General features: G+C 37.7%; 1 protein-coding gene across 7 annotated transcripts in view; it reads left to right on the top strand.

Annotated features, from left to right (window-relative positions):
- TLK1 (tousled like kinase 1) overlaps positions 1 to 24,771 on the top strand; it is a 170,165-nt gene that overhangs the window by 67,845 nt on the left and 77,549 nt on the right. For 5 of the 7 annotated variants that reach the window (XM_055379153.2, XM_019022664.4, XM_063694982.1 and 2 more), the window contains one exon: positions 10,114 to 10,185. In XM_055379153.2, the coding sequence (XP_055235128.1) occupies positions 10,114 to 10,185 (72 nt within the window). Of the gene's footprint in view, positions 1 to 10,113; positions 10,186 to 11,229; positions 11,299 to 24,771 lie in introns of all 7 variants that reach the window. The other 2 variants (XM_055379155.2, XM_063694983.1) reach the window with 1 other exon arrangement.

Here is a 24,771-nt window from a genome sequence, read left to right as displayed (position 1 = left end):
GTGGTCCTTCCGGACTTGCTTTAATATTATGTTCTTAGCACTGCCCAGTATCAGCAAGCTCTTTGGAACTGAAAATAAGGCCAGTGTCTGTTTATTTTACTAATTTTCCTAACTTCTAACCTGTTAACATCACATAAAAAAAAAGTACCCATCTAGTTGCTTCATTTCCTCAGCATATACTTTAAAGTACTCATGTGTAAGGTTCCATTTAGTGTCCTTGGTTTGTAGACAGAGGACAAAATCCTTGCCCTCAGATGCTTTTAGTCTGTTCTAGTAGTAACCACAGCAGAGCAAGCATAGTTTGGTAACTTCCAGGTGGACATATTCATCATTTTGTCCATGGGGGTAGGAGGGTCGTCTTAACAGTTTGCAGGTTGAACCCACATTTCAAAAAACATGTTAAAATATGAAGCGTTCTAATTAAATCTATTGGCACAGTAAATAGATAGTTTGGGATATTAGTGAACTAAAGAGATATTTGGGGAGATGGCAGCTACAAGCTAAAAGCTAAACACTTTGATTAATATTTAGAATTAATTGACAACTACAGAGAGCCAGTAGTGGTGGTGCTGATAAGAATGTGGATGGTAACCAAAACTTAGTCTGTTTTACAGTTTTGCCTACAGCTGGTCATAGTGAAAATATGTAGTGTGAAAGTGAATGTCATTGATGGACAAGTCTTCTTTAAGACATTTGACTTCGTTTTCTACTTTTGTCCACTCCAGATTTTTTGCCAAAACAATATGGATTTTTTTTCTTTAGCAGAAATAAACCCCAGCTCTCTAGCTACCTTGAGCAAAGAAGGGAAGTTATTGATCGAATATCAGTCAATTCACAGAATGATTTGGAAGCCTGGAAGACCAGAGTTGCACAGGAACCAGGGCAACCTTGGGTGACGAAGCAACAGAAACTGCTCATCCTTTTGATTGTGGGATCTCCAGTGGATTAAAAAAAAAAAGACGGCCGGGCGCAGTGGCTCACGCCTGTAATCCCAGCACTTTGGGAGGCTGAGGCTGGCGGATCACGAGGTCAGGAGATTGAGACCATGGTGAAACCCCGTCTCTACTAAAAATACAAAAAATTAGCTGGGCGCGGTGGCAGGAGCCTGTAGTCCCAGCTACTCGGGAGGCTGAGATAGGAGAATGGCGTGAACCCAGGAGGCGGAGCTTGCAGTTAGCCGGGATCATGCCACTGTACTCCAGCCTGGGAGACAGAGTGAGACTCCGTCTAAAAAAAAACCAACAACAACAACAAAAAAAAGACAGCCCCCCGCCATCCCATGCTTATTATATCATTCCTTTGAGATTCAAACTTCTGGGGAAGAGAGTTGATTAATTTTCCCCTTTGTTTCTCGATTATAGGTATGGGTAAAGATTATGTATGGGAGAAGGACCCTCCTTAGAATTTCTATAATTGCTGGGCAGGGTGATTTCCAGTCCTACCAAAAATACAAGGACAGGATGGTTTTCTAAAAAGAAACTATGTTGCTGTCATGAAATTGGAATGGAGGTTGAATACCTAAAATGGGAAATGTTTACTGTGTTCTGAATCATAAGACTTGACTTTCAAACCCCAAATTTAAGACAGTTAATGCTTTTTAGGGATGCAAGGAATGTTTATACTAGATTATGTCTGGTTAGATGGGGGCATCTATTGTTGAAATATAATATTCCCTCTTAACCCATTTAGCTCCTCTCGAGCATTGAACTCAAGCACTGATTTTTGTGATTTTCGTATGTCTGTAGCAGAGGTCGGCAAACTTTTTCGGTAAAGTGCCAGGTAACTAAATATCTGTAGGTCATGTGGTCTCTATCAAAACTACTCAACTGTGCCATTTTAGTACTAAAGCAGACATATACCATATGTAATCAAATGAGTATGGCTTTGTTCCAGTAAAACTTTATATAAAAACCAGGCAGAGGGCCATAGTTTGCTGATCCCCTATCTTATAGCAACTCTGTCCAATAGAGTTTCTGATATGATGGCCATCTTTTGTATCTGTATGGCCTAATAGTAGCCACTGGCCACATGTGGCTACTGAGGATTTAAAATGTGGCTAGTGCGACTGAGGAAATTAATTTTCAATTTAATTTTAATAGTTTCTTAGTAAAAAACTATTGTGTCTGCTAGTTTAAATATTGTTCTTTTTACTAAACTTTTGGCAACATTACCAATAAAAAGCCTTATAAAGTGGAGTTATAGTGGAGCTAGGAAAGATATTTTTATTGATAGAGAATGAATTCTGGTATAAAAAGCGTTAAGAATAAATGAGTGCTTATCTGTGGGGAAATATTACCAGCTTTAGTCTCCAAAGAATTAATACTGGAATTTAACCTTTTTAAATACATGATTTTAGAAAGTGAATACCTAGGAAAATCCCAAGGATTTGATGACTTTGTAGCAAAAAACCATTCAAATAAATAGCATAGGCGGTAAGTAGTTCTCTTCCTCACTACATTTAGAATAATGCACAAATCATAAGTACACTCAATGAATGTTCACAAACTGAACACAGTGATGTAAGCAGCACTCATATCAAGAAATAAAGATTATCCCCATAACATGATTATGACCTAGGGAAAAATCACAAGGAATCTACAAATAATTAAAACTAATAAGTAAATTAGTTAAGGTCATTGATTATAAATCATATATTAAAACCAGTTATATTTTCTGCACATCAACAACAAATAAGTAGAAAGTAGAAAATGAAGTTTTAGAAAGGTACCATATACAGTATTAAAAATTGTTAATATAAATATGTTATTAAATCTTTATAATAAAAATATAAGTTGAAATAAATCTGACAAAAGACACTCAGGACATCTTCACTGAAAACTGTAAAACAGTGAAATCAAAAAAGGCCTTAATAAATGAGATGCAATATTCAAATATTGGAAGACTCAATGTTATAAAGCTATCAGTTCTTACTAAATCGATTTGTAGCTTCAGTGCAATACCAATTAAAATCCCAGCAGGATTTTGGGGAGGGTGGAAAGTAACAAGCTGATTCCAAAATTATATAAAAATGTAAAGACCAAGAATGGTCCAGGCAGCCTTAAAGGACAATAACAGAGCTGGGAGAATTATACTACTAGATATCAAGAATATTTTTTGGTATTATTGATAAAATTAAACCAGGCACGGTGGCTCGTGCCCGTAATCCCAGCTACTTAAGAGGCTGAACGGGAGGATCACGTGAGCCCCAGGAGTTCGAGGGTGCAGTGAGCTATGATCATGCCACTGCACTGCACTCCAGCCTGAGTGACAGAGCAAGACCTGGTCTCTTAAAAAATAAAGAGAAAGTTAGGTATTAAGTCAGTCTGATATTGACATGGATAGAAAAATAGACCAATGAAAGAGAATAAAGTCCAGCAGTAGACCCATCTGTAAATAGTAACTTGATCTATGACAAAGGTGATATTGCAGTGCAGTGGGAAAGAGTTGATCGTTAAAATAGATGTGCTGTATCAATTGGATATCTATAAGGGAAAATAAATAACTCTTCACTTTGAACTCTTATCATGATAGAAAAATCAGTTTCAAGTAAATTGTAGATTTAAATGGGAAAGGTAAAGCAATAAAACTTTAATAAAACGAATAGACTATCTTCATTACTTTAGATTGGCAGAGATTTCATAAATAGGTTCCAAAAGGCAGTAGCCAAGAAGAAAAACATTTGATAAATGTAACTACGTTGAAATGACACAGTAAGATGTGAAAAGGCAAACCATAGATTCATGTCCTGAATATGGAAAGAATTCCTACAAATCGAAAAGGAAAAGACACACAATTCATGTTCATAATTTCAAAGCCAGGCCAAATGTGGTGTCTTACTTCTGTAATCCCAGCACTTTGGGAGGCTAGGAGTTCGAGATCAGCCTGGCCAACATGGCGAAACCTTGTGTCTACCAAAAATACAAAAAGTAGCCGGGCATGGTGGCACATGTCTGTAATCCCAGCTACTCAGAAGGCTGAGGCAGAATCACTTGAGCCCGGAGAGTGGAGTTTGCAGTGAGCCAAGATCATCATAGGATCAGGGAGACTTTTGTGTCTGTCCTGTGTTTGAGCTATTTCATGTATCCCATATCTTCTCTTTCTTGCTTTATTTCTTTGTTTTTGGTGGAGCAGATTCTCTGGTTGCTTCTTGAGGAAAGATATATGGGTAGTGAAATTTTTGAGACCTTGCATATTTTCCTCCTCCCACTTTGTTTTTAATGTATCTGACGGGTAGAATTCTAGGTTGGAAATCATTTTCTCAGAATTTTGAAGGCATTGTTCCATTGTCTTCTAGCTTCCAGTGTTACTGTTGCACACTCCAATGCCATTCTGATTCCTGATTCTTTGTAAATACTCTTTGTTCTTCCCTCGAAGCTTTTATTTAGGAGCTTGTGTTTGTCTCTAGAATTTGAAATTATTTATTCTGGTGTATCTTGGTTTGGTTTTCTTTAAGCCATTGTGCTTGATTTTTTAAAAATGTGTCTTTCCAATCCAGAAACATGCTTTCCAGTTGTGGAAGAATTTTTTGAGTGATATTGGACTTTGTTCATATCTATGCATTAGGCACTTAAACACTTACTGGAAACTGTGTAACTGGGCAGGGTTTACTGACTGATGGATGGGTTTTGTTTTTTGGTGTGTTTTTGATACACGGTCTCAGTCACCCAGGGTGGAGCGCAGTGGCACTATCACAGCTCACTGCAGCCTCTATCTCCTGGGCTCAAGTGATCCTCCTACCTTAGCCTCCTGAGTAGCTGGGACTGCTGGTACATGCTACCACATCTGGCTAATTTTTTTTTCCTCTGTAGGGACAGGGTTTCACCATGTTGCCCAGGCTGGTCTCAAACTCCTGGGCTCAAGCCATCCGTCTACTTCAGCCCCCCAAAGTGCTGGGATTATAGGTGTGAGCCACCATACCCAGCCATGGATGGGTTTTGCAGTAGGATGATCTAGTTAAGTCATTTCTCTGAGGGACTTATAGAATCTCCCAGAGAGAGATTTTTATCATCTCATACCTGTGGAGTAAAAGCTTGGCTGCTAACTTTTTAGAATTGAGAACAAGAAAGGGCCTAAGGGTCTCTTTAGTGTAGACTTTCTACTTAACCTTCTCTGTTTTCTCAGCTGTGCCTTATGCATCTTAGTACAGAGTTCTCCTAGCTCACTGTTTCCAGAGAGTGAAGTTGGCCTCCAGCATTTATGATGACAAGTCAGCAGTTACTTTTATCCTTTTTTGTTCTCATGTGTACTTTCTCCAGCTGCTTTCAAGATTGTTTTCTTTATCTTTGGTTTTTCAGCAGTTTGACTATGATGTGCGTAGGTGTGGTTTTCTTTGTACTTATCCTGCTTGGGAGATTGAGTGAGCTTCAATCTGTAAATTAATGTCTTTGCCAAATTTTGGGATTTTTCTGGCTGTCATTTTTTCAAATATTTTTTTCTGCGTATTTTTCTCATTTTATGACCCCAGTTACATGTATCTTAGACTGCTTCATGGTGTCCAACAGACACTATTTTTCAATATTTTTTTCTCTGTTCTTTAGTTTGAGTAATTTCTCTTGACCTATCTTCAGTACTGTCTTTTTCCATTCTTCTGTTAAGCCCATTCAGTAAGTTTTCTATTTTAGAGAGTGAAATTTTCAGTTGTAGAATTTACGTTCAGCTCTTTTTACGGTTTTTATTTGTCTGCTGAAATTTCCAATCTTGTCGTTTGAGCTACTTATATTAGCTGCTTTATGTTATTTATTTGCTGATTCCAAATCTGTGTTACTTCATGATTAGTATCTATTGATTGTCTTTCCTCTTGAGTATGGGTCACTTTTTCTTATTTCTTCATATGATTACAAATTTTTATTGTATCCTGCACACTGTGAATGACACATTACAGTGACTTTGGAGACTGTTTTTTGTTTGTTTTTCTTTGTTTTAGGAGGCAGTTAACTTGGCTAGACTGAAATTTAAGCTGTCTTCCTGCAGAGGGCAGCACTGACATCCCTGCTAGTTGTTTTAGTCTTATCTAGGCTGCTTATCGTCTGCTCCGTTTTTGCATAGATCACTGACCAGCCAAAGAAGTAGGCAGAGTTAATATGCAGAATTTGGGACTCTCCCTTTGTGGATCTTTATTTTCCAGCATATCCCTCCTTACTTTGCAGCCTCTTTGGAAGCTTGAAACTCTTGTTTTTCAAGCCAGTAAGACTAAAGATTTTGATCTAGGTTTCAACTGCTGTTTGTGCAGCTCTGATCTCCGGGACCTTCCCCTCAGCAAAAGCTGTAAAAACAGGAAACCTACCCAGATCTATTCCCTTCTTCTCCTCTTCCTCTTCTTTTTTTTTTTTTTTTTTTTTTTTGAGACGGAGTCTTGCTCTGTTGCCCAGGCTGGCATATAGTGGTGAGATCTCCGCTCACTGCAACATCTGTCTCCCAGATTCAAGCAATTCTCCTGCCTCAGACTCTCTAGTAGCTGGGATTACAGGCATGCGCCATGACGCCTGGCTATTTTTTGTATTTTTAGTAGAGACGGGGTTTCACTATGTTGGCCAGGCTGGTTTTGAACTTGTGACCTCAAGAAGTCTGCCCGTCTAGGCCTCCCAAAGTGCTGGGATTACAGGCGCGAGCCACTGCACCCAGCCTCTGTTCTCTTCTTCTAAGTGTTGTCTTGTACTTAGATTCTGCCTACTTTTGGTTCAGGTAGTGGCTTTTTAAAATCTTTTTTTTTCCAGAATTTATATATAGTTATCTGTAGAAAATAAGGTATTCTGTTTTTACTGGTGGTGGAATCTTATTCATCTACCTACCTACTTATATTTTTATTGTTTGTTTTAAAAGATAAAAATATTTCATGAATTTTTATTGATATTTCCAATTCAAACTCAGGATTATAAGGTTTTTTTCATATGCATCTTTATACTGTGAATTATGAAATTTGAAGATACGAAGCAGAGGATAGAATTGGATATCCCTTAATTATTTTACTTTATTCTGTATTTCACACACATAGCTGTCTCAAAATAACATTAGCACAGTGAACAAAGTGGGTACTGAAAACAATTATTTTGTATATGCTTTCCATCCCCTAGATTTAAAAATACTGTACTATTAACTTTGCATGCATTTAGTCATTAAATATTATATCCTCTCCCTTGTCATTATCATTTAATCTTGATCAACAATAAGTCATATTATTGCTTGCCTTCAGTTCTTAGACTGGTAAACTATTCATTTTGGTTGTCTTAAGCTTGTTCTGTAGTAGATTCTTTAGGAAGGGCTCATGGGAGCAGGGTTCCCTAATTGCTTGCATTTTTGGTAACCGTTTATGTTTTCCATGTGTTTAAAATGGATTTTACTGAATATAAAACACTTTGCTTTTATTTTCTTTCCTTGAATAGCTTATGTCACTCCATTTTTGTCTGGCATAAAGTGTTTGCCTTTGATGTTCGCTTTCTGGGTTGTTATTCTTACGTGTGCATGGTGCTCTGTCAGTAATTTCAATTTTTTTAATTGAACATTTAAAAAACAACAACTGACAACAAGAGACTGACAATTGAAAATGTCAGAGACATTTTTTTTTCTTTTTTTTTTTTGAGATGGAGTTTTGTTCTTGTTGCCCAGGCTGGAGTGCAATGGTGTGATCTTGGCTCGCTGCAACCTCTGCCTCCCAGATTCAAGTGATTCTCCTGCCTCAGCCTCCCAAGTAGCTGGGAATTACAGGTGTGCACCATCACGCCTGGCTAATTTTGTATTTTTAGTAGAGACAGGGTTTCCCCATGTTGGTCAGGCTGGTCTCGAACTCCTGACCTCAGGTGATCTGCCCGCCTCCGCCTCCCAAAGTGCTGGGATTACAGGCATGAGCCACTGTGCCCAGCCATCAGAGACATTTTCTTGAATTACAGTTTTTACTATTTTCTGGCTTTAGTAGTTTTTAGGGTCTTCTGTTATCTGTATATTGATCTTTGTTGCTTCATCAGCTGTTGCTTACTCTCAAATCCTTTTCATCTCTTCATTTCTTTTGATTTCAAAAATGTTCCTGTTTTTTGCCTTCTAGTTATCTTAAAGCATTATCTACTGTATATATTTGCTCTTGGGTTCATTCAGATATACTTTTTATTTCTGAAACTTTTTCTTTTATTTTTAATGCTTTCTTGAGTTCTGTTACCTTATTTCCGAGTTTTTTGAAATCTGATTTATATAGTTGTTTCATGTCTTGAGTCCTTTTTGTAATATCTTTTAGTTCATTTTAAAATAGTAGGTTACAATTTTTACCTATTTTGTGGATGTGTGTTCCTGGTATGCTTTTATTATCTGGATGTTATTCTGTATCTTACTTTATTTTTTCTTATACCTTTATGACCTGCATAATTTTCTTTTGCCTACTTTCATGTGAAATTGGATTTCCTGAACACTTAAATAGTTGGTGTGGTTCAGGATGGCTTTTCTTACACGGCTTTCTCTACTGCTGTTTTTAGGCATGCTTCAAAACTGTGGCATTTGCTTTCTGAGATTGCTAGGCTGCGTTCCCTCCCTGCTTTATCTGAATATTCTCTTTCCATTATTGTAATTGTACCTATATAGTACTCAATTTTCATTCCACACCCAGTAATTTGTACTCATTGTACCACCCTGTTATGTAAAGATCCGTTTCAAGGATTCGTAGAGGCTAGACTGCTCTCACTTCTTAGATGTAACCGTGGACTCCTCCCACTTAGTCACTAATTGAAAGTGCAAAACCCTTCTGTTCTTAAGTTAACCTAGCTTCTGTACCTAACTTGTTGGCTGTTTTAGGTGTCTTTTGTTCTCGGTTATCAGACATCTGTTTCTTTCTGTTTCCTCCCATATTGATAATGATACCATACATTATCTATGGTTGTTGTTGGCTTGTTTCCATCTGATGTTTTGAGGGGGATTCATGGAGATTCTTGTCACCTAGTTTTGTTGTAAATATTGTCTGTGGGTTTTTGGTTTACTATTTAGTTTTATACATTTTTTTGGTGGGTATTTACAGATGCTCAAACACTTTGCCACTGCCCTTATTGTCCCAGAATCTTTCTAATGTATTACTTCTTAATTGCTGCTGTTTCACGTTTGATAATCTTGCCATAATTAGATTATAACTTATTCCAAGTACTACTTGAATTGTAATTAGTTCAAGTGCTATCCTTTGTTGACAGCAGCTTTTACAGTGTCCAGCATAGTACTGGGCATGTATGCAATGGCTCAGAGTTGTCACTTTGGAAATTAATCTAATTTCAATTATATAATTATAGTCTAACTTGCAACCTGTTAATAGTAGGATTAGCAGCCACTCCTGTTACAAGTGAGGTGAGACATGAGGATATCAATTGGCTTGCCTGTATGTAATGTTAATTCTTGCATCATCTTTGACATATATGCCATAATCTGTCAGCCACCTGGTCTAAGCATTTCTGGAAGACTTTGATCTGATGTACTGATGGTACAAAAAAGTGCACAAGATAATAAGTATCATAGAAGCGTACTGGAAACAAAGCAGACATCATTCTACAGAATGTTAGCTCTTTTTTCTTTGTTACAGTTCAAAAATATTGTCAAGGAAATGGAGAAATTCTTGAGCAAAGCAATTAATTAAAATGGTCAAGATGGTCAAAGATGTTTTTGAAGAGATCGAGTTAAAACAAATTTTAAAAAAAAGAAAAACCGGACAGTTTGTTAATACAGAGAAAGGCAAAGAGGTGTGTTTCAGACATGATGGAATTTGATAATTGTGAAGGGACCTGAAGAGCCCAAATAATACTTTCAGCCAAAGGTAGCATTAGTTTTTAATACATTGAGTAATAATTTTAGGGATCTTGTCATCCTAACAATGGCCCAGTTCCTTTGCTTTTGAACTGGGATTTAAAAAACAGCTAATAGAAGTCAGTTCCTAAAACACAGCAGAACTTTATTGACTTGATAAAACTTTTCAAAGTATATAGTGTTAAGAATTTAGTATTTCTTATTTTTACCTCATTTGGCTTCCTTGTTTTAAGGAATTATACTTTATTTATTTATGAAGATAATCTACTTTGTAATATGTTTGTTTAAACTTATTCCCACTGCTTTAAAAAAATTACCCCTAATTTTTACCTTTTAAAAAATCTTTAACAGGCCTCAACAAATAACGAAAGCTCTAATCACAGTTTTGGAAGCTTGGGATCTTTAAGTGACAAAGAATCAGAGGTAAGTAATTTCATTTTAAATATGGTGCTATTAAAGTAAAAGCTGGAATCACTGTTTTAATTAGTATTTTGTTTCTTCATCAGTTCTTTTGCTAAAGGTTAATGCTTTTAAAGTTTCTTATAGGAATGTTTTGTTCTGCCTTATGAAGCACAACATTCAGATTGAAGACTGCATTTGGCATTAGAAAGAAAATATAGTTTCTTTGGTTATGTAGCTGAACTTGTAAATGAATGATATGTATATATTCTTACTGGAGACAGTTATTAGCCATTCATAGTTCTGTGAGAGGAAGGAGGTTCTTAAGTATGTTGAGTTTCCCAGTTTTCTATTATTTCTCTTTATTCTTTCCTTTTAGTTTGATCCTTAGTAAGAGTTTGTGTGCTTTCTGAGATATAGATACACATTTTTTCCCTCTTTTTAGAATTTCTTATGGAATCATGCTGCTGGTTTTCATTTTTCGTATTTTAAAAAATCTGAAGAATTCCCTCCCCTCTTAATCCCTCCCCCTTTTACCCACTTACTGATCCCACCAAGAAGATATCTGGGATTTTACAAGCAGGCATTTGGATCCATGGTATAATTTACTCTGAGCATGATATACTTGATGACATCTTTTAAAAATGGGTAGACAGGAAGTTCCGTGGGTTTTAGCATTCATTTGTTGATGTTACAGCTTGACTCTTGTGGGTATAGCCTTTTCTCTCCTTGGATGATACAGGTCTGTCACTTGTGTGTGTGTGTGTGTGTATTTTTCCCATCAATCTTATTTCTACTTGATCCATTTTTGTCTTTTTTCTACTTGGTTAGTATAGACCTATCAACTTGATAATACCAGTAGTTCATTAGCACTCAGAAACTCTTAGGCATTTTGTTTCACTGTTCAGAGGAAAGGGAACTTCAAAGGTGGCATCTTTTTAGCTCTGTGTTATTGAAAGCATCTAGAAATCTCTAGGTAGACAGCTTCGTGCAGTTCTGTGCAGGCACCCTGACACTGCAAAGGAGTATGGCATAGGGCTCTCACTCATCAGGCTTTCCCTTCCACAGAAACAACTGGCAGGCAGCTGAAAGGACTGTGCAAGTGACGGGACTTTATCTGCAGTAGGTTCCCTTGAGGTAAGCGTTAGTAGCCCCTGTAGCATCAGATTATCAGTTTAGTTTTTTAAAAATTAACATACTTATACTAAGCCTTTGAAAATTGTAGGTTTAGCTCTAGTCAAAGTTTTTTAAAAAGTGTATCAAGAATGTTCTCACTTTATATTTCCTGGACTTTGGAACATTTCTTGATATTTTCCCAGAATTGGGAATATTTAGTAATTTCACCTGCCTCCTGTTTCATAGACATTTGTGTTATGAAGAGCAATAAAATAATTTTAGATATTTCTCTTTTCTGTTCACTAAATGTGATATTTTTGATAGATTTTTTTAAAAAGCAAAACATGGTGAAAGTTAATCACTTATCACAGTTATACGTTCTTTATAGGTACCCATATTCCAAATATAAGTTATAGATTTAGTATTTGGATTTTTTCAGAGGAATTAGTCTATAAGAGAATTCAGCTTCCCTTTAAAGATCCCAAGGATCACTTTTGGCTATATTTTTAGTTAAAACATGTTTTTGTTTCTTAAAAGACCATACTGGCATTTGCAATGAAACACAATTTGGTTAATCATTAGATATACTTAGCTTTATCTGTATTGAAGTTTTGACATTTGGGGCAGCGGTAGAAAATCTTGAAAAATCTTTTGGGCCATGTACGGGGGCTCACGCTTGTAATCCCAGCATGTTGGGAGGCCTAGGCAGGATTGCTTGAGACCAGGAGTTCGAGACCAGCCTGGGCAACATGGCAAAGCCCCATTTCTACAAGAAACACAAAAAATTAGCCGGGTATGGTGCCACGTGGCTGTAGTCCCATCTACTCGAGAGGCTCAGGTGGGACAATAACTTGAGCCAAGGAAGTCGAAGCCGCAATGAGCCATGGCTCATTGTGCCACTGCACTCCAGCCTGGGCAACAGAGTGAGACCCTGTCTTAAGAAAAAAAAAAAAAGAAAAATCTTTTGACTTTTGCTGTTCTGCGTACTCTGTCTTGGAGTTTTACAAATTAATGGTTAAGTCTAGTGGCACAGAAATGACTACGGGTTATACATTGTCCTTAAGATTCAAAGAAATAATTACTATTACCATTATTATTATTATTATTATTATTATTATTTTAGTGTATCTTTCCATTTAAGGAGTTGCTTATCTGGAAAATGATTCCCAGGTTTTATCTGTATAGTTGATACCTTAATTAATGAATTCCTTTGGGGTGAAATTTTATATATATCAAAATACAGATATTTATAGATCATTAAGTAAACATGAGAAGAAACAGTTGCAGGATAGAAGTACTTTTGTTTTTCCTAGTACTCCTAGTAGTAAAATTTATGAAGTATTTCATTGTCTTCTGATGTCACTATTCTTTTGGTAATCTATTCTCCGATTTACTACAGTTGTTAAAATAGTAGTTTTTGGTTTTGGGAGCAAATAGTACTGGAAGGTTTATTACTTTTTTTTTTTTTTTTTTTTTTTGAGATGGAGTCTCACTCTTTTGCCCGGGCTGGAGTGTAGTGGTGCGATCTCGTCTCAGTGCAAACTCCGCCTCCCAGGTTCAAGCAATTTTCCTGCCTCAACCTCCTGAGTAGCTGGGATTATAGGCGTAAGCCACTGTGTCCAGCCAGTTTATTACCTTTTGTTTAAAAAAATTGCTTTCTCCTACCACCCTTACCCCACCCTGGATTCCTGAAATTTATATCCATATTTTAATATAATTAATATGCATACCCTATTGTAGTTCACCAGTTGGACATTTTCTGTTGAATCCCTCTTAGGATTTGTGATGGTTTTAACTCACCACAATCCCTTTTCTGTACTTTGTTTTCTCCTACCCAGTACTCTTTTTCAGACATCCAGAATCCTCTTGTTTTCTTCTACCCTTACTATTAAAACTGGAAAGCATCCAATTGTCATTGTTAAGTTGATTAATCTACTTCAAGTGAAATTTTTATTTCAGTTTGTATGCGGTTTATTTTATATATGAATCTGACTTTTTTTCTAAATGTGAAATTAAATAGAATGAAAAAGTTTTTCCTCTTGTAAATAAAAGAAGATGGTAGGTAAGAAGGTACTGTTTTGATTTTGTTTTATTTTACATCACTCCTGGTCCATTCAGCAGGCTCCAAAAAATTCAGGATATTTTCAGTAAACATGTATTGCATATCTATTAACTTTTAGTCTCTGCCCAATCACAGAGAATACAAAGATGAATAGGATACAATCCCTGCCTTCAAATGAAATCAGTGTTTAGTAGAACAAACATTTAGACAGTCTGCCTCATGACAGTGTAGGCTGTGCTGTAACAGATAGAAGCACAAGATACTATGGAAGCAAAGTGCAAGAAACCACCAATTCCATTTGCCTGTAGGGGAAAGGAAGCAAAGAGGTTCTTCCTTCAAACAAGAGATGATAGTCGAGTTTTTAAGAGAGGCTGTGAATTCATCCCATAAGACAGAGCAAAGTATGAAAAGAAGGTATACAGAGGGACTAGGATATGTGTTTGCTTTTATGTGGGAGTATGACAAGTAGTTTGGTTTAAGAGAGGACAGTGATTCTCAGCCACTACTGCTCTTTAGATCTCCGGAAAAGCTTTAAAAAATACCCAGCTGCTTCAGTGATTCCACTGGTTTTCAAACTTCTGGTAGAGGGACTATATGCAGGAATGGTGAAAGGTAGGCAGGGGTCAGGTTTTGAAGACCCTTGTATTTCATAGTAAAGAATTTGGACTTCAGGTAGAGAGCCATTGAAACGGGAAACAAAAGACAAAGTAGAGGTGAAAGGCTCCCACAGATGGAATGTAGAGGATTGCGTTGGAGGGACATGAAACCCAAGTTAGGAAGATCACTTAGTTAAGGAATACAGCCTTCTTTATAAAACTAAAACCTTGAAGGTTTAATATTAGGAGGAAAAACTTGAGATAAGAGGACTTCTAACTAGTATTTTCAAGTTTGCTGTTTGGGCTCTGCCTTCTTCGGATTCTCTAACTTTGGTTACTGAGACTGTCACCACCCAAGGCTGTGGTTCTCAAACTGTTCTGTGCGAATGAATCACTTAATGTTTATGACGGTAGGTCTGGGGTAGAATTTTGCATTTCCAACAAGCTTCTAGATTTCATTAGATTTTTTTTTTTCTTTTTGAGATGGAGTCTCGCCTGCTGCCCAGGCTGGAGTGCAGTGGCGTGATCTCAGCTCACCACAACCTCCACCTCCCAGGTTCAAGCGATTCTCCTGCCTCAGCCTCCCAAGTAGCTGAGACTACAGGTGTGCGCCACCATGCCCAGCTAATTTTTGTATTTTTAGTAGAGATGGGGTTTCACTATGTTGACCAGGCTGGTCTCAAACTCCTGACCTCATGATCTGCCTGCCTTGGCCTTCGAAAGTGCTGGTATTACAGGTGTGAGCCACCAAGCCCAGCAGATTTCATTAGATTTTTAAAAAGTAGAATCAGTAGGGTTTGATGACTTGGAATTAGCATAAAGAAGGAAAGGGAGGAGCCTAAGATGATTTAAAGGGATCTAGCTAGAGTGCCTTTGATTGAGATGGGCATCACAGAAGGAAGATAACAAGTGTAGATGGCACAGTAGAAGATATCTGGAATTCAGGAAAGAGGTCAGGCTAGATAAGAAGACCTAGGGGTCTTTGGCATAGGTGTTAATTAAAAAGGCTTTGTTGTAGATAAGCAGATCTCAGAGTATGGTTTGAGGATTCCTAGGGGTCCCCTGCGATTCTTCCAAGGAGTCCACAAAGTCAAGTGTTTTTTATAAAAGCGCTAACACATTATTTGACTTAACTTTCATTAGGTCATGAATTCACAATGAAAATTTCCAGAAGCTGTATAACATGTGATATCATCACTCTGATTTATTCATTTTTATTCTTTTACACTTGTATATTCTATTGTTATAATGTTTTTGTTTAAAATCCTAAAATAGTAAATATCGATAGTTATACACATGTAAATAAAAGCTCTTTGGGGTCCTTAACAATTTTTTAAAAGTTATAGAGGGATCCTGAGACCCAAAAGTGATAGTAAGTGGAATTAAATGTCATAGAAGTCAGTTAAGATAGGGACTGTAAAAAGTGACTAAGAATTTGACACTTAGACTTAATTTTAGTAGATTAATGGGAACAAAATGCCAGATTGTAGTTAATTGAGGAGAAATTAGAAAGCGAGGAAATAGCGACAGCAAATATTGACTGCTTTTGGCAGAACCTTGACTATGAAGGAAAGGCGACAGTATCTAGAGTCAGACAGGCTTGACATATCATGTGCTAAGGAAAGAGTCATAGCAGAGCTGTGATGGAGACAAAGTGCTGAAGAGAGAGGGAAAAGAGAAACAAAACCACACATCTTTCCCTGGAGGAGGAATGAATGGGTGAAATCCAGACCCTGGTTGGGCAGGGTTATTCATAGACAGGACTAGGAACATCTTTCCCCTGAATTGGGGTAGATGAACTTGCGTATCTGATAACCTTTTCTCTTACTTCACAGTGAAAATAGGTTATCAGCTGAAAGGAAAGAAGCGTGAGTGGGTTGTGGATTTGAGGACTGATAAAAATTTTATGGGAGGACCAGAGAAGAGAGTTTACCAGGGCCACTCATCCTTTATTTAAATTTTTTAGAATACCTGAAGGAGTTAGAAATATGGTCATGTACCTGACCTGCTGGCTAACAGCCCACATTATTTTATGAAGATAAGAGCCCATGTTTCTTGAGTACCAGTGTTTCTTTTTTCTTTCTTTGTTTCTTTTTTTTTTTTTTTTTTTTTTTTGAGACAGAGTCTCGCTCGTTGCCCAGGCTGGAGTGCAGTGGCGCCATCTTGGCTCACTGCAAGCTCTGCCTTCCGGGTTCACGCCATTCTCCTGCCTCAGCCTCCTGAGTAGCTGGGACCACAGGCGCCCGCCACCACGCCTGGCTAATTTTTTTGTATTTTTTTTTTTTTTTTTTTTTAGTAGAGATGGAGTTTCACCTTGTTAGTCAGGATGCTCTTGATCTCCTGACCTTATGATCCGCCCGCCTCGGCCTCCCAAAGTGCTGAGGTTACAGGTGTGAGCCACCACGTCCTGCTCAGTGTTTTCTAAGTTTAAAAACCTGCCTTGATCCACCCATTTGCAGTTCTTCTTGTAGCACTTTCACTATCTAAACACAATGATCTTGTGTCTCAGTTCATTTTCTGCTGCTCTAACAGAATATCACAGACTGGGCAATTTATAATGAACAGAAGTTTAGTTGGCTCTTGGGTCCAGAGGCTAGGAAGTCCAAGAGCATGGTGTCAAGCATCAGATGAGGATCATCACCCCGTGGTAGAAGATGGAAGGCAGAAGTGAGCGTGTGAGACAGAGAGGGAGAATTGGACTCAACTCATCCTTTTAATCAGGAACCCACTCTGTCAGTAACGAACCCATCCCCACAATAATGGCATTAATCCATTCATGAGGCCCCTACCTCTTTTTCTCCCCCCCGCCCCCGAGATGGAGTTTTGCTCTGTTGCTCAGGCTGGAGTGCAGTGGCATGATCTTGGCTCACCGCAACTTCCCCCTCCTGGGTTCAAGTGAGTCTCCTCCTTCAGCCTCCTGAGTAGCTGGGATTACAGGCACCCGCCACCATGGCTGGCTAAGTTTTATATTTTTAGTGGAGACAGGGTTTCACCATGTTAGCCAGGCTGGTCTTGAACTCCTGACCTCAAATGACCCGCCCACTTCATCCTCCCAAAGTGCTGGGATTACAGGCAAGAGCCACCACACCTGCCTCCCTCCCACCTCTTAATATTCTTACTACAGGGAGTAAATTTCTACATGAACTTCAGGGCACATAGTCAAACCATAGCACCTTCAGATTCTGTACAGTTGCTGTCTATACCTAAGCCCAAGATGCTAAGTTAGATTATGTATCTTCTAGCTCATTTGGAATTCTTAATGATTATTAAAAGCATAACCATTTTTCCTCTTCTCGTTTTGGATGCCCTAGGATACATTTATCTGCTTTATTTATTTCTTACTGAAGTTGGGATATTTGTGACTGAACATATCATTTAATTACATCATTTTTAATAGTTAATGTTGGAGAAGCACAGTTATGTCTGTTTATACGTGTGCTTATATACAATATACTCCATAATATTCATGTTTATAAAGCAGACATATATCAAATTATTCTGTTTTTCTCAATTTAATCCTTAATATTCATCTTTCAGAAAACTTTTGTATAATCTCAATCAGATTTGAACAAGTTAAAATATATACTATCTCTATAACCAAAGTAGTTTTCCACCGTTTTTCCTGGGTAACTACCAAGTCTTAAGCCTTTATCCACTGACCTTAAATTACAGTGTATTTTTCATCAAAGTATATTTTGGGATTTTCGAGTTATGAATTTTAAATTATATGGATATGTGGAAGCTGGGACAGTTGTTGCATCTAGAGCATTTCCTGATTTAACCTTGTTTTATATACATACCCACCTCTACTTTCTCATACCTTCTTTTTTGCCCTCTTAATAATGCTTAGTGCTTAGCTAGTGATTAGTGTAGTCTACGCACTAGTGCTTAGTGTAGTCTACGCACTAGTGCTTAGTGTAGTCTACGCACTAGTGCTTAGTGTAGTCTACGCACTAGTGCTTAGTGTAGTCTACGCACTAGTGCTTAGCTATGATTCTATTTGAAAACAGAGGTAATACTGGCCTTAAGTTTTGTTAACATTTTCATTAAATTTTAATTTATCTATATTTATTTGCTGTGACCTGGAGAAATCTTTTTTTTTTTAATGCCTTACTCTGAGTACCTAGTAAGAAAGAAGAGAGACTTTAAAAATCGATTTACTGTTGAATGGGATAAGTATCACTGAAAGTTACATTTTTAGGCCTTTTACTCCTGAATAAATTACCTTGCTTTTGACTTACTCTCTTTAAATCTGTTCTCCTCCTTAAGATGTTAGGCACCTATCATCAATTTTAAGACATATTCTATCTTGCTGCCTAAATTATTTTCTAAAATATGTTAGTGTGATAAATGATGTTTGTGGTGTTCTACTTGTTGACCTCCTCTGTCTTTTATTTATCTTCCTGCTAGTATGTTCTCACTTTGTTCTTACCAGAAATCTTACTATTTTTATGTCATTGGTTTTTTCTTCTTTCTTTCTTTCTTCTTTTTTTTTTTTTTTTTGAGGCAGAGTCTCGCTATGTCACCCAGGCTGGAGTGCAATGGCACGATCTCTGCTCCCTGCAACCACTGCCTTCTGGGCTCAGCAATTCTCTGGCCTCAGCCTCCCAAGTAGCTGGGATTGTAGGCACCCACCAGCTTGCCTGGTTAGTTTTTGTATTTTCAATAGAGACAAGGTTTCACCACGTTGGCCAGGCTGATTTCAAACTCCTGACCTCAAGTGATCTGTCTGCGTCGGCCTCCCAAAGTGCTGGGATTACAGGCATGAGCCACTACACCTCCACCTCCGGCCTATGTCATTGTTTTTACTGAGGCATGATATGCAACAATGTTGCTATATACAATGAACAATATGTACAGTAATGATGTCTTGAAAGCAAGTACTCTTTGTATGCATGGAAAATGGTATTAGTTTGTAACATAAAAAATGGGGAATGTGGCCGGGAGGGGCGGCTCATGCCTGTAATCCCAGCAGTTTGGAAGACTGGGGCAAGCAGATCACTTGAGGTCAGGAGTTCGAGACCAGCCTGGCCAACAGGGTGGAACCCCATCTCTACTAAAAATACAAAAGTTAGCTGGTCGTGGTGGCACATGCCTGTAATACCAGCTACTCAGGAGGCTGAGACAGAATCGCTTGAACCTAGGAGGCCAAGGTTGCAGTGAGCCGAGATTGCACCACTGCACTCCAGCCTGGGTGACACAGCAAGACTCCATCTCAAAAAAAAGAAAGAAAAAAAAAGGAGTGGGGGGGAATGTTAAATTTATTCTCTTCTCTGTTATTAAGACAAATAATCATGAATTATTAGACTTAAAAGTTCCTGTGAAACACCTGAAATTACTTTGTAACTTTTTTTTTTTTTTAAAGAGAAAACAGTATTTAATTCACCACTATATATTGAAGGACGCAGTCTTTTGGAGACCTATATTCAGGCAGAAATTAGAGTATCTGACACTAAAATATATTGTATTAACCGGGTTCGTAGCAAAGGAAGTGAGTCCTGCTTGAATATGTTCATGTTTATTAGTCTCTTGGAAGGAAAAGTGAACTGGAAACCAAATGTGAGTCTCATCCTGGCTGTATACATCTGTTTCCATAAAGGTAGAAGAATGTGTATATCAGAATTCTTCAGGAAGCTTTTTTTAATGTTTAAGTAGCCAGGCTCCCTGCTTGGAAATTCTGATATATTCTGTCTAGTTGAGTTCTTGTAGGTCATGAAATCATGAAATGGTTCTGTAAGCTATTTAGCAAGCAAACAAACAGCTGTTAAATGTTACCCTTTAAAAAAGTATATTCGATGTGGTTCAGTGGTTGTTTGTTACAGCAAGAAATTTCTAAGGGAACGCAACAAGAGTGCCCACCTTCACCACTTATTCAGTATAGAATGGGAAGTCCTCACTAGAGCAGTCAGACAAGAGAAAGAAGTAAAGGGCATCCAAATTGGAAAGGAAGAAGTCAAGTTATCCTTGTTTGCAGATGATAAAATCTTATATTTGGAAAAACCTAAAGACTGTACCAAAAAATTATTAGAACTGATAGAGTCAGTAAAGTTGCAGGATACAAAATCAATATTAAAAAAGTAGCATTTCTATATGCTAACAGTGAACAATCTGAAAAAGAAACCAAGAAAGTAATCTCATTTACAATAGCTATAAATACTATGAAATATGTAGACAGTAATCTTTTTTTTTTTTTTTTTTCGAGACAGAGTCTTGCTCTGTTGCCCAGGCTGGAGTACAGTGGCACAATCTCAGCTCACTGCAGCCACCACCTCCCCGGTTCAAGCAATTCTCCTGCCTCAGCCTTCTGAGTAGCTGGGATTACAGGAGCAAACCACTGCACCCAACATTTTTTTTTCTTTGAGATGGAGTTTTTGTTCTGTTGCCCAGGCTGGAGTGTAATGGAGTCATCTCAGCTCACTGCACCCTCCGCCTCCTGAGCTCAAGTGATTCTCCTGCCTCAGCCTCCCCAGTAGCTGGGATTACAGGCGCCCACCACCACGCTTGGCTAATATTTTTTTTTTAATGTATTTTTAGTAGAAATGGGGTTTCACCATGTTGGCCAGGCTGGCCTCAAACTCTTGACCTCAGGTGATCCACCAGCCTTGGCCTCCCAAAGTGCTAGAATTACAGGTGTGAGCCACTGCACCCGGCCTACCCAGCTAATTTTTTTGTACTTTTAGTAGAGATGGGGTTTCACCATGTTGGCCAGGCTGGTCGAACTTCTGACCTCAAGTGATCTGCCCCCCTGGGCCTCTCAAAGTGCTGAGATTATGGGCGTGAGCCACCGCACCCGGCTTTTAGACATTACTCAAAGTAGTAAAATATCTCTACAATAAAAACTATAAAACATTGATGCAAGAAATTGAAGAGTATGCAAAAAAATGGAAGGAATGGAAGCATCAATACTGTTAAAATGTCCATTGTACCCAGAGCAATCTATAGGTTTAATGTAATCCCTGTCAAAATACCAATGGCATTCTTCACAGAAATGGAAAAAATAATTCTAAAATTTGTATAGAACCACAAAAGACCCAGAATAACCAGAGCTATCCTGAGCAAAGAACAAAACCAGACGAATCACATTACCTGACTTCAAATTATACTACAAAGCTATAGTAATCAAAACAGCATTGTACTGGCATAAAAACAGACACATAGATCAGTGAAATACATAGACCAGTGGAACAGAACAGTGAACCCAGATAGAAATCTGTATATCTACAGTGAAGTTGTTTTTGACAAAGGTGCCAAGAACAAACATTGGGGAAAGGACAGTCTGTTCAATAAATGGTTCAGGGAAAACTGGATATTCATATGCAGAAGAATGAAACTAGATCCCCTATCTCTCACCATATACAAAAATCAAATCAAAATGGGTTGAAGACTGAAATCTAAAAAGACCTCAAACTATGAAACTACCATAAGAAAACACTGGGGAAACTCTCCAGGACATTGATCTGGGCAAAGATTTCTTAAGTAATACCCAACAAGCACAGGCAACCAAAGCTAAAAATGGACAAATGGGGCCAGGCGTGGTGGCTCACACCTGTAATCCCAGCACTGTGGGAGGCAGAGGCAGGCAGATCACTATGTCAGGAGATCGAGACCATCCTGGCTAACACAGTGAAACCCCGTCTCTACTAAAAATACAAAAAATTAGCTGGACATGGTGGCAGGTGCCTGTAGTCCCAGCTACTCGGGAGGCTGAGGCGGGAGAATGGCGTGAACCTGGGAGGCAGAGCTTGCAGTGAGCTGAGATCACGCCACTGCACTCCAGCCTGGGCGACAGAGCGAGACTCCATGTCAAAAAAAAAAAAAAGGACAAATGGGATCACATCAAATTAAAAAGCTTCTGCACAGCAAAGAAAACAATCAACAAAGCGAGGAGATAACCCACAGAGTGGGAGAAAATATTTGCAAACTATCCATCTGACAAGGAATAAATAACTAGAATATATGAGGAGCTCAAACAACTCTGTAGGAAAACATGATAATCCAATCTAAAAATGGGCAAAAGATTTGAAGAGACATTTCTCAAAAGACATACAAGTGTCAAACAACTTGATGAAAAGGTGCCCAATATTATTGTTTATCAGAGACATGCAAATCAAAACTACAATGAGATATCATCTCACCCCAGTTAAAATGGCTTTTATCCAGAAGGCAGGCAATGACAAATGCTGACAAGGATGTGGAGAAAAGGGAAACCTCATACACTGTTGGTAGAAGTGAAGATTAGTACAACCACTATGGAGAACAGTTCGGAGGTTCCTCAAAAGGCTGAAAATAGAGCTACCGTGCGATCCAGCAATTCCACTGCTGGATATATACCCAAAATAAAAGAAATTGATATATCAAAGAGATACCTGCACTCCCATTTTGCAGCACTATTCACAATAGCCAAGATTTGTAAGCAACCCAAGTATCCATCAACAGATGAATGGATAAAGAAAATGTGGTACATACACACAGTGGAGTACTATTCAGCCATAAGAAAGAATGCGATCTGTCATTTGCAACAACATGGATGGAACTGGAGGTCATATTGTTAAGTGAAATAAGCCAGGCACAGAAAGACAAACTTCACATGTTCTCACTTATTTGTGGGAGCTAAAAATTAAGACAATGCAACTTATGGGGATAGAGGGTAGAAAGATGGTTACTAGAGTCTGCGAAGAGTGGTGGTGGTGGGGAGGGGGAATGGTTAATGGGTACAAAAATAGAAAGACTTAGTAAGACCTAGTATTTGCTAGCACAACAGAGTGTGTATAGTCAAAAATAATTTAATCGTATATTTTTAAAAAAACTATAAGTATAAGTGGATTGTTTGTAACACCTTTGTGTTACAGTTGTTTGTAACAACTGTATCAAAATATGTACCCCATAAGTATATACACCTACTGTGTACCCACAATGATTAAAAAAAAAAAAATTAAAAAGGAACCTTCTAAGCTGAACCTTCCAATCTTGGAAACAAGATTGGAAGAGAAAAATGGCCTATTACTGTAAGAGAGTGAAGACATTTTTTTTAAAGTGGAACCCAGTATAGTTCTTTACCATAATAGGTGCTCAGTAAATAGCTGTTGTCTACCCACCTCGTTAATAGGCTACTACTTATTCTGTAGCATACTCATCTCACTTGCTAGCATTTCCTAGTATATGATCAGGATGAGTGTATCTACAAAAGCAGTTTTCAAATTTTGGGTCTCAGGGACTGCTCTTTAACTTTAAAAATTGAAGGACCCTAAAGAGCTTTTGTTTATGTTGGTTACAACTATTTAGTATTTACCATTTTAGGATTTCAAACAAAATGTTGTAACCCTAGAATTCACGAATACATAATCCATAAATCATCCAGTGAGATGTCATCACATGTCATATAGCCTCTGGTAATTTTCACTGTAAACTCAGAATGAAAGTAAAAAAGCACACCGTACAGTTAGTTTTATGTACCAACTACAAATGATTCTTAATGTATTCATCAAAGCAAGGTTTCTCACCCTTAACGTTATTGACATTTTGCACTGGATAAATTTTGAGGGGTGGGGTTCCTGTCCTATGCAATGTAGGATGTTTAGCAGCATCTCTGCCTCTGTACATTAGATATCTACAGCCTTGTTACCCCCATCCTCAGTGTGTCAACCAAAAATGCCTCTAGGTATTGCCAAATACCATCTCTCCTGGTTGAGAACCAACTCATTACTGGAAGGAGAAAAAAGAAAGTTTTTAGCATGTTACCAATGGAGCTAGATTGCGACTTCTTAAGTTTTACATGTCTAAATTTAGAAACCGGTGCTCAGAGTAAATAATTTGTCCATAGTCACACAGATACAAGGAAACCGGTGCTCAGAGTAAATAATTTGTCCATAGTCACACAGATACAAGTTAACAGAGTCAGAATTTGAATCCCAAAGTATGCCTTATTTCAAAGTGATGCTCTCAACTACTGTGCTATTATAATCTTGCCATATAACTAAGATAGTATATAACTTGTTATATAAATTACCCTGGTAAGTCTTGGACAAAAATGGTACTCTTTGGAAATATTTAGATTTCAGATAACTTACAGTAATTATCAAATTTGCCAATCTAAGATATACCTGAGCTAACAGCACTTCACAAATGTTTAATCTGATAAATGTTGCTTTTAGACTGGATTTTTAAAGCATTGAGCACAAGTTGACATTACTGACAAATTTTGTTTCAGAATTTTATTCTTTAGTTTAAAAAATATTAGAAAGATGTATTTTTATGTCAGTAGAACACAGTGAATTTTCTTTAACGTTCTCATTTTTCTAAAATAACCGAGTAACCATGACAACCCATTTGACTTTCTATAACCTAGTTTTCTGCTATATGTAATAATTTTGATCTTTAATATGGAAGACTTTAAGGAATAACATTCTTAATTTTAGAGATACTGTAAGGTGGAGTATGTGGGAACTATACAACTTACTATTTTATATATAAACCTAGATAGACAGACTGTTCCTAATCCTGATGATACATAACATCACTTCTGGACCTTTTTAAAATTAATGATTCCTTTGGTCTTTTTCCAGAGATGGTTAAATTTGGACTGGAGATTCCAGCATAAGCTTTAAATAAAAGCTTTATAAATGATTGATGTATAGTCAGCATTGAGAATCAATGCTAATAAAGATATGATAGAGCAATTTAAAAGAAGAACAAAGAAGCTGGGTATGGTCACATGTCCGTAGTCCCAGGTACTTGGGAGCCTGAGGCAGGAGGATCACTTGAACCTAGGAGTTACAGTCCAGCCTGGACAATGAAGCGAGACCCCATCTTTCTTTTTTTTGTTTGTTTTTGTTTTTG

The sequence above is a fragment of the Gorilla gorilla genome, chromosome 11, assembly GCF_029281585.2.
Source record: "Gorilla gorilla gorilla isolate KB3781 chromosome 11, NHGRI_mGorGor1-v2.1_pri, whole genome shotgun sequence".
NCBI lineage: Eukaryota > Metazoa > Chordata > Mammalia > Primates > Hominidae > Gorilla > Gorilla gorilla.
This window is presented reverse-complemented; position numbering and strand designations above follow the sequence as displayed.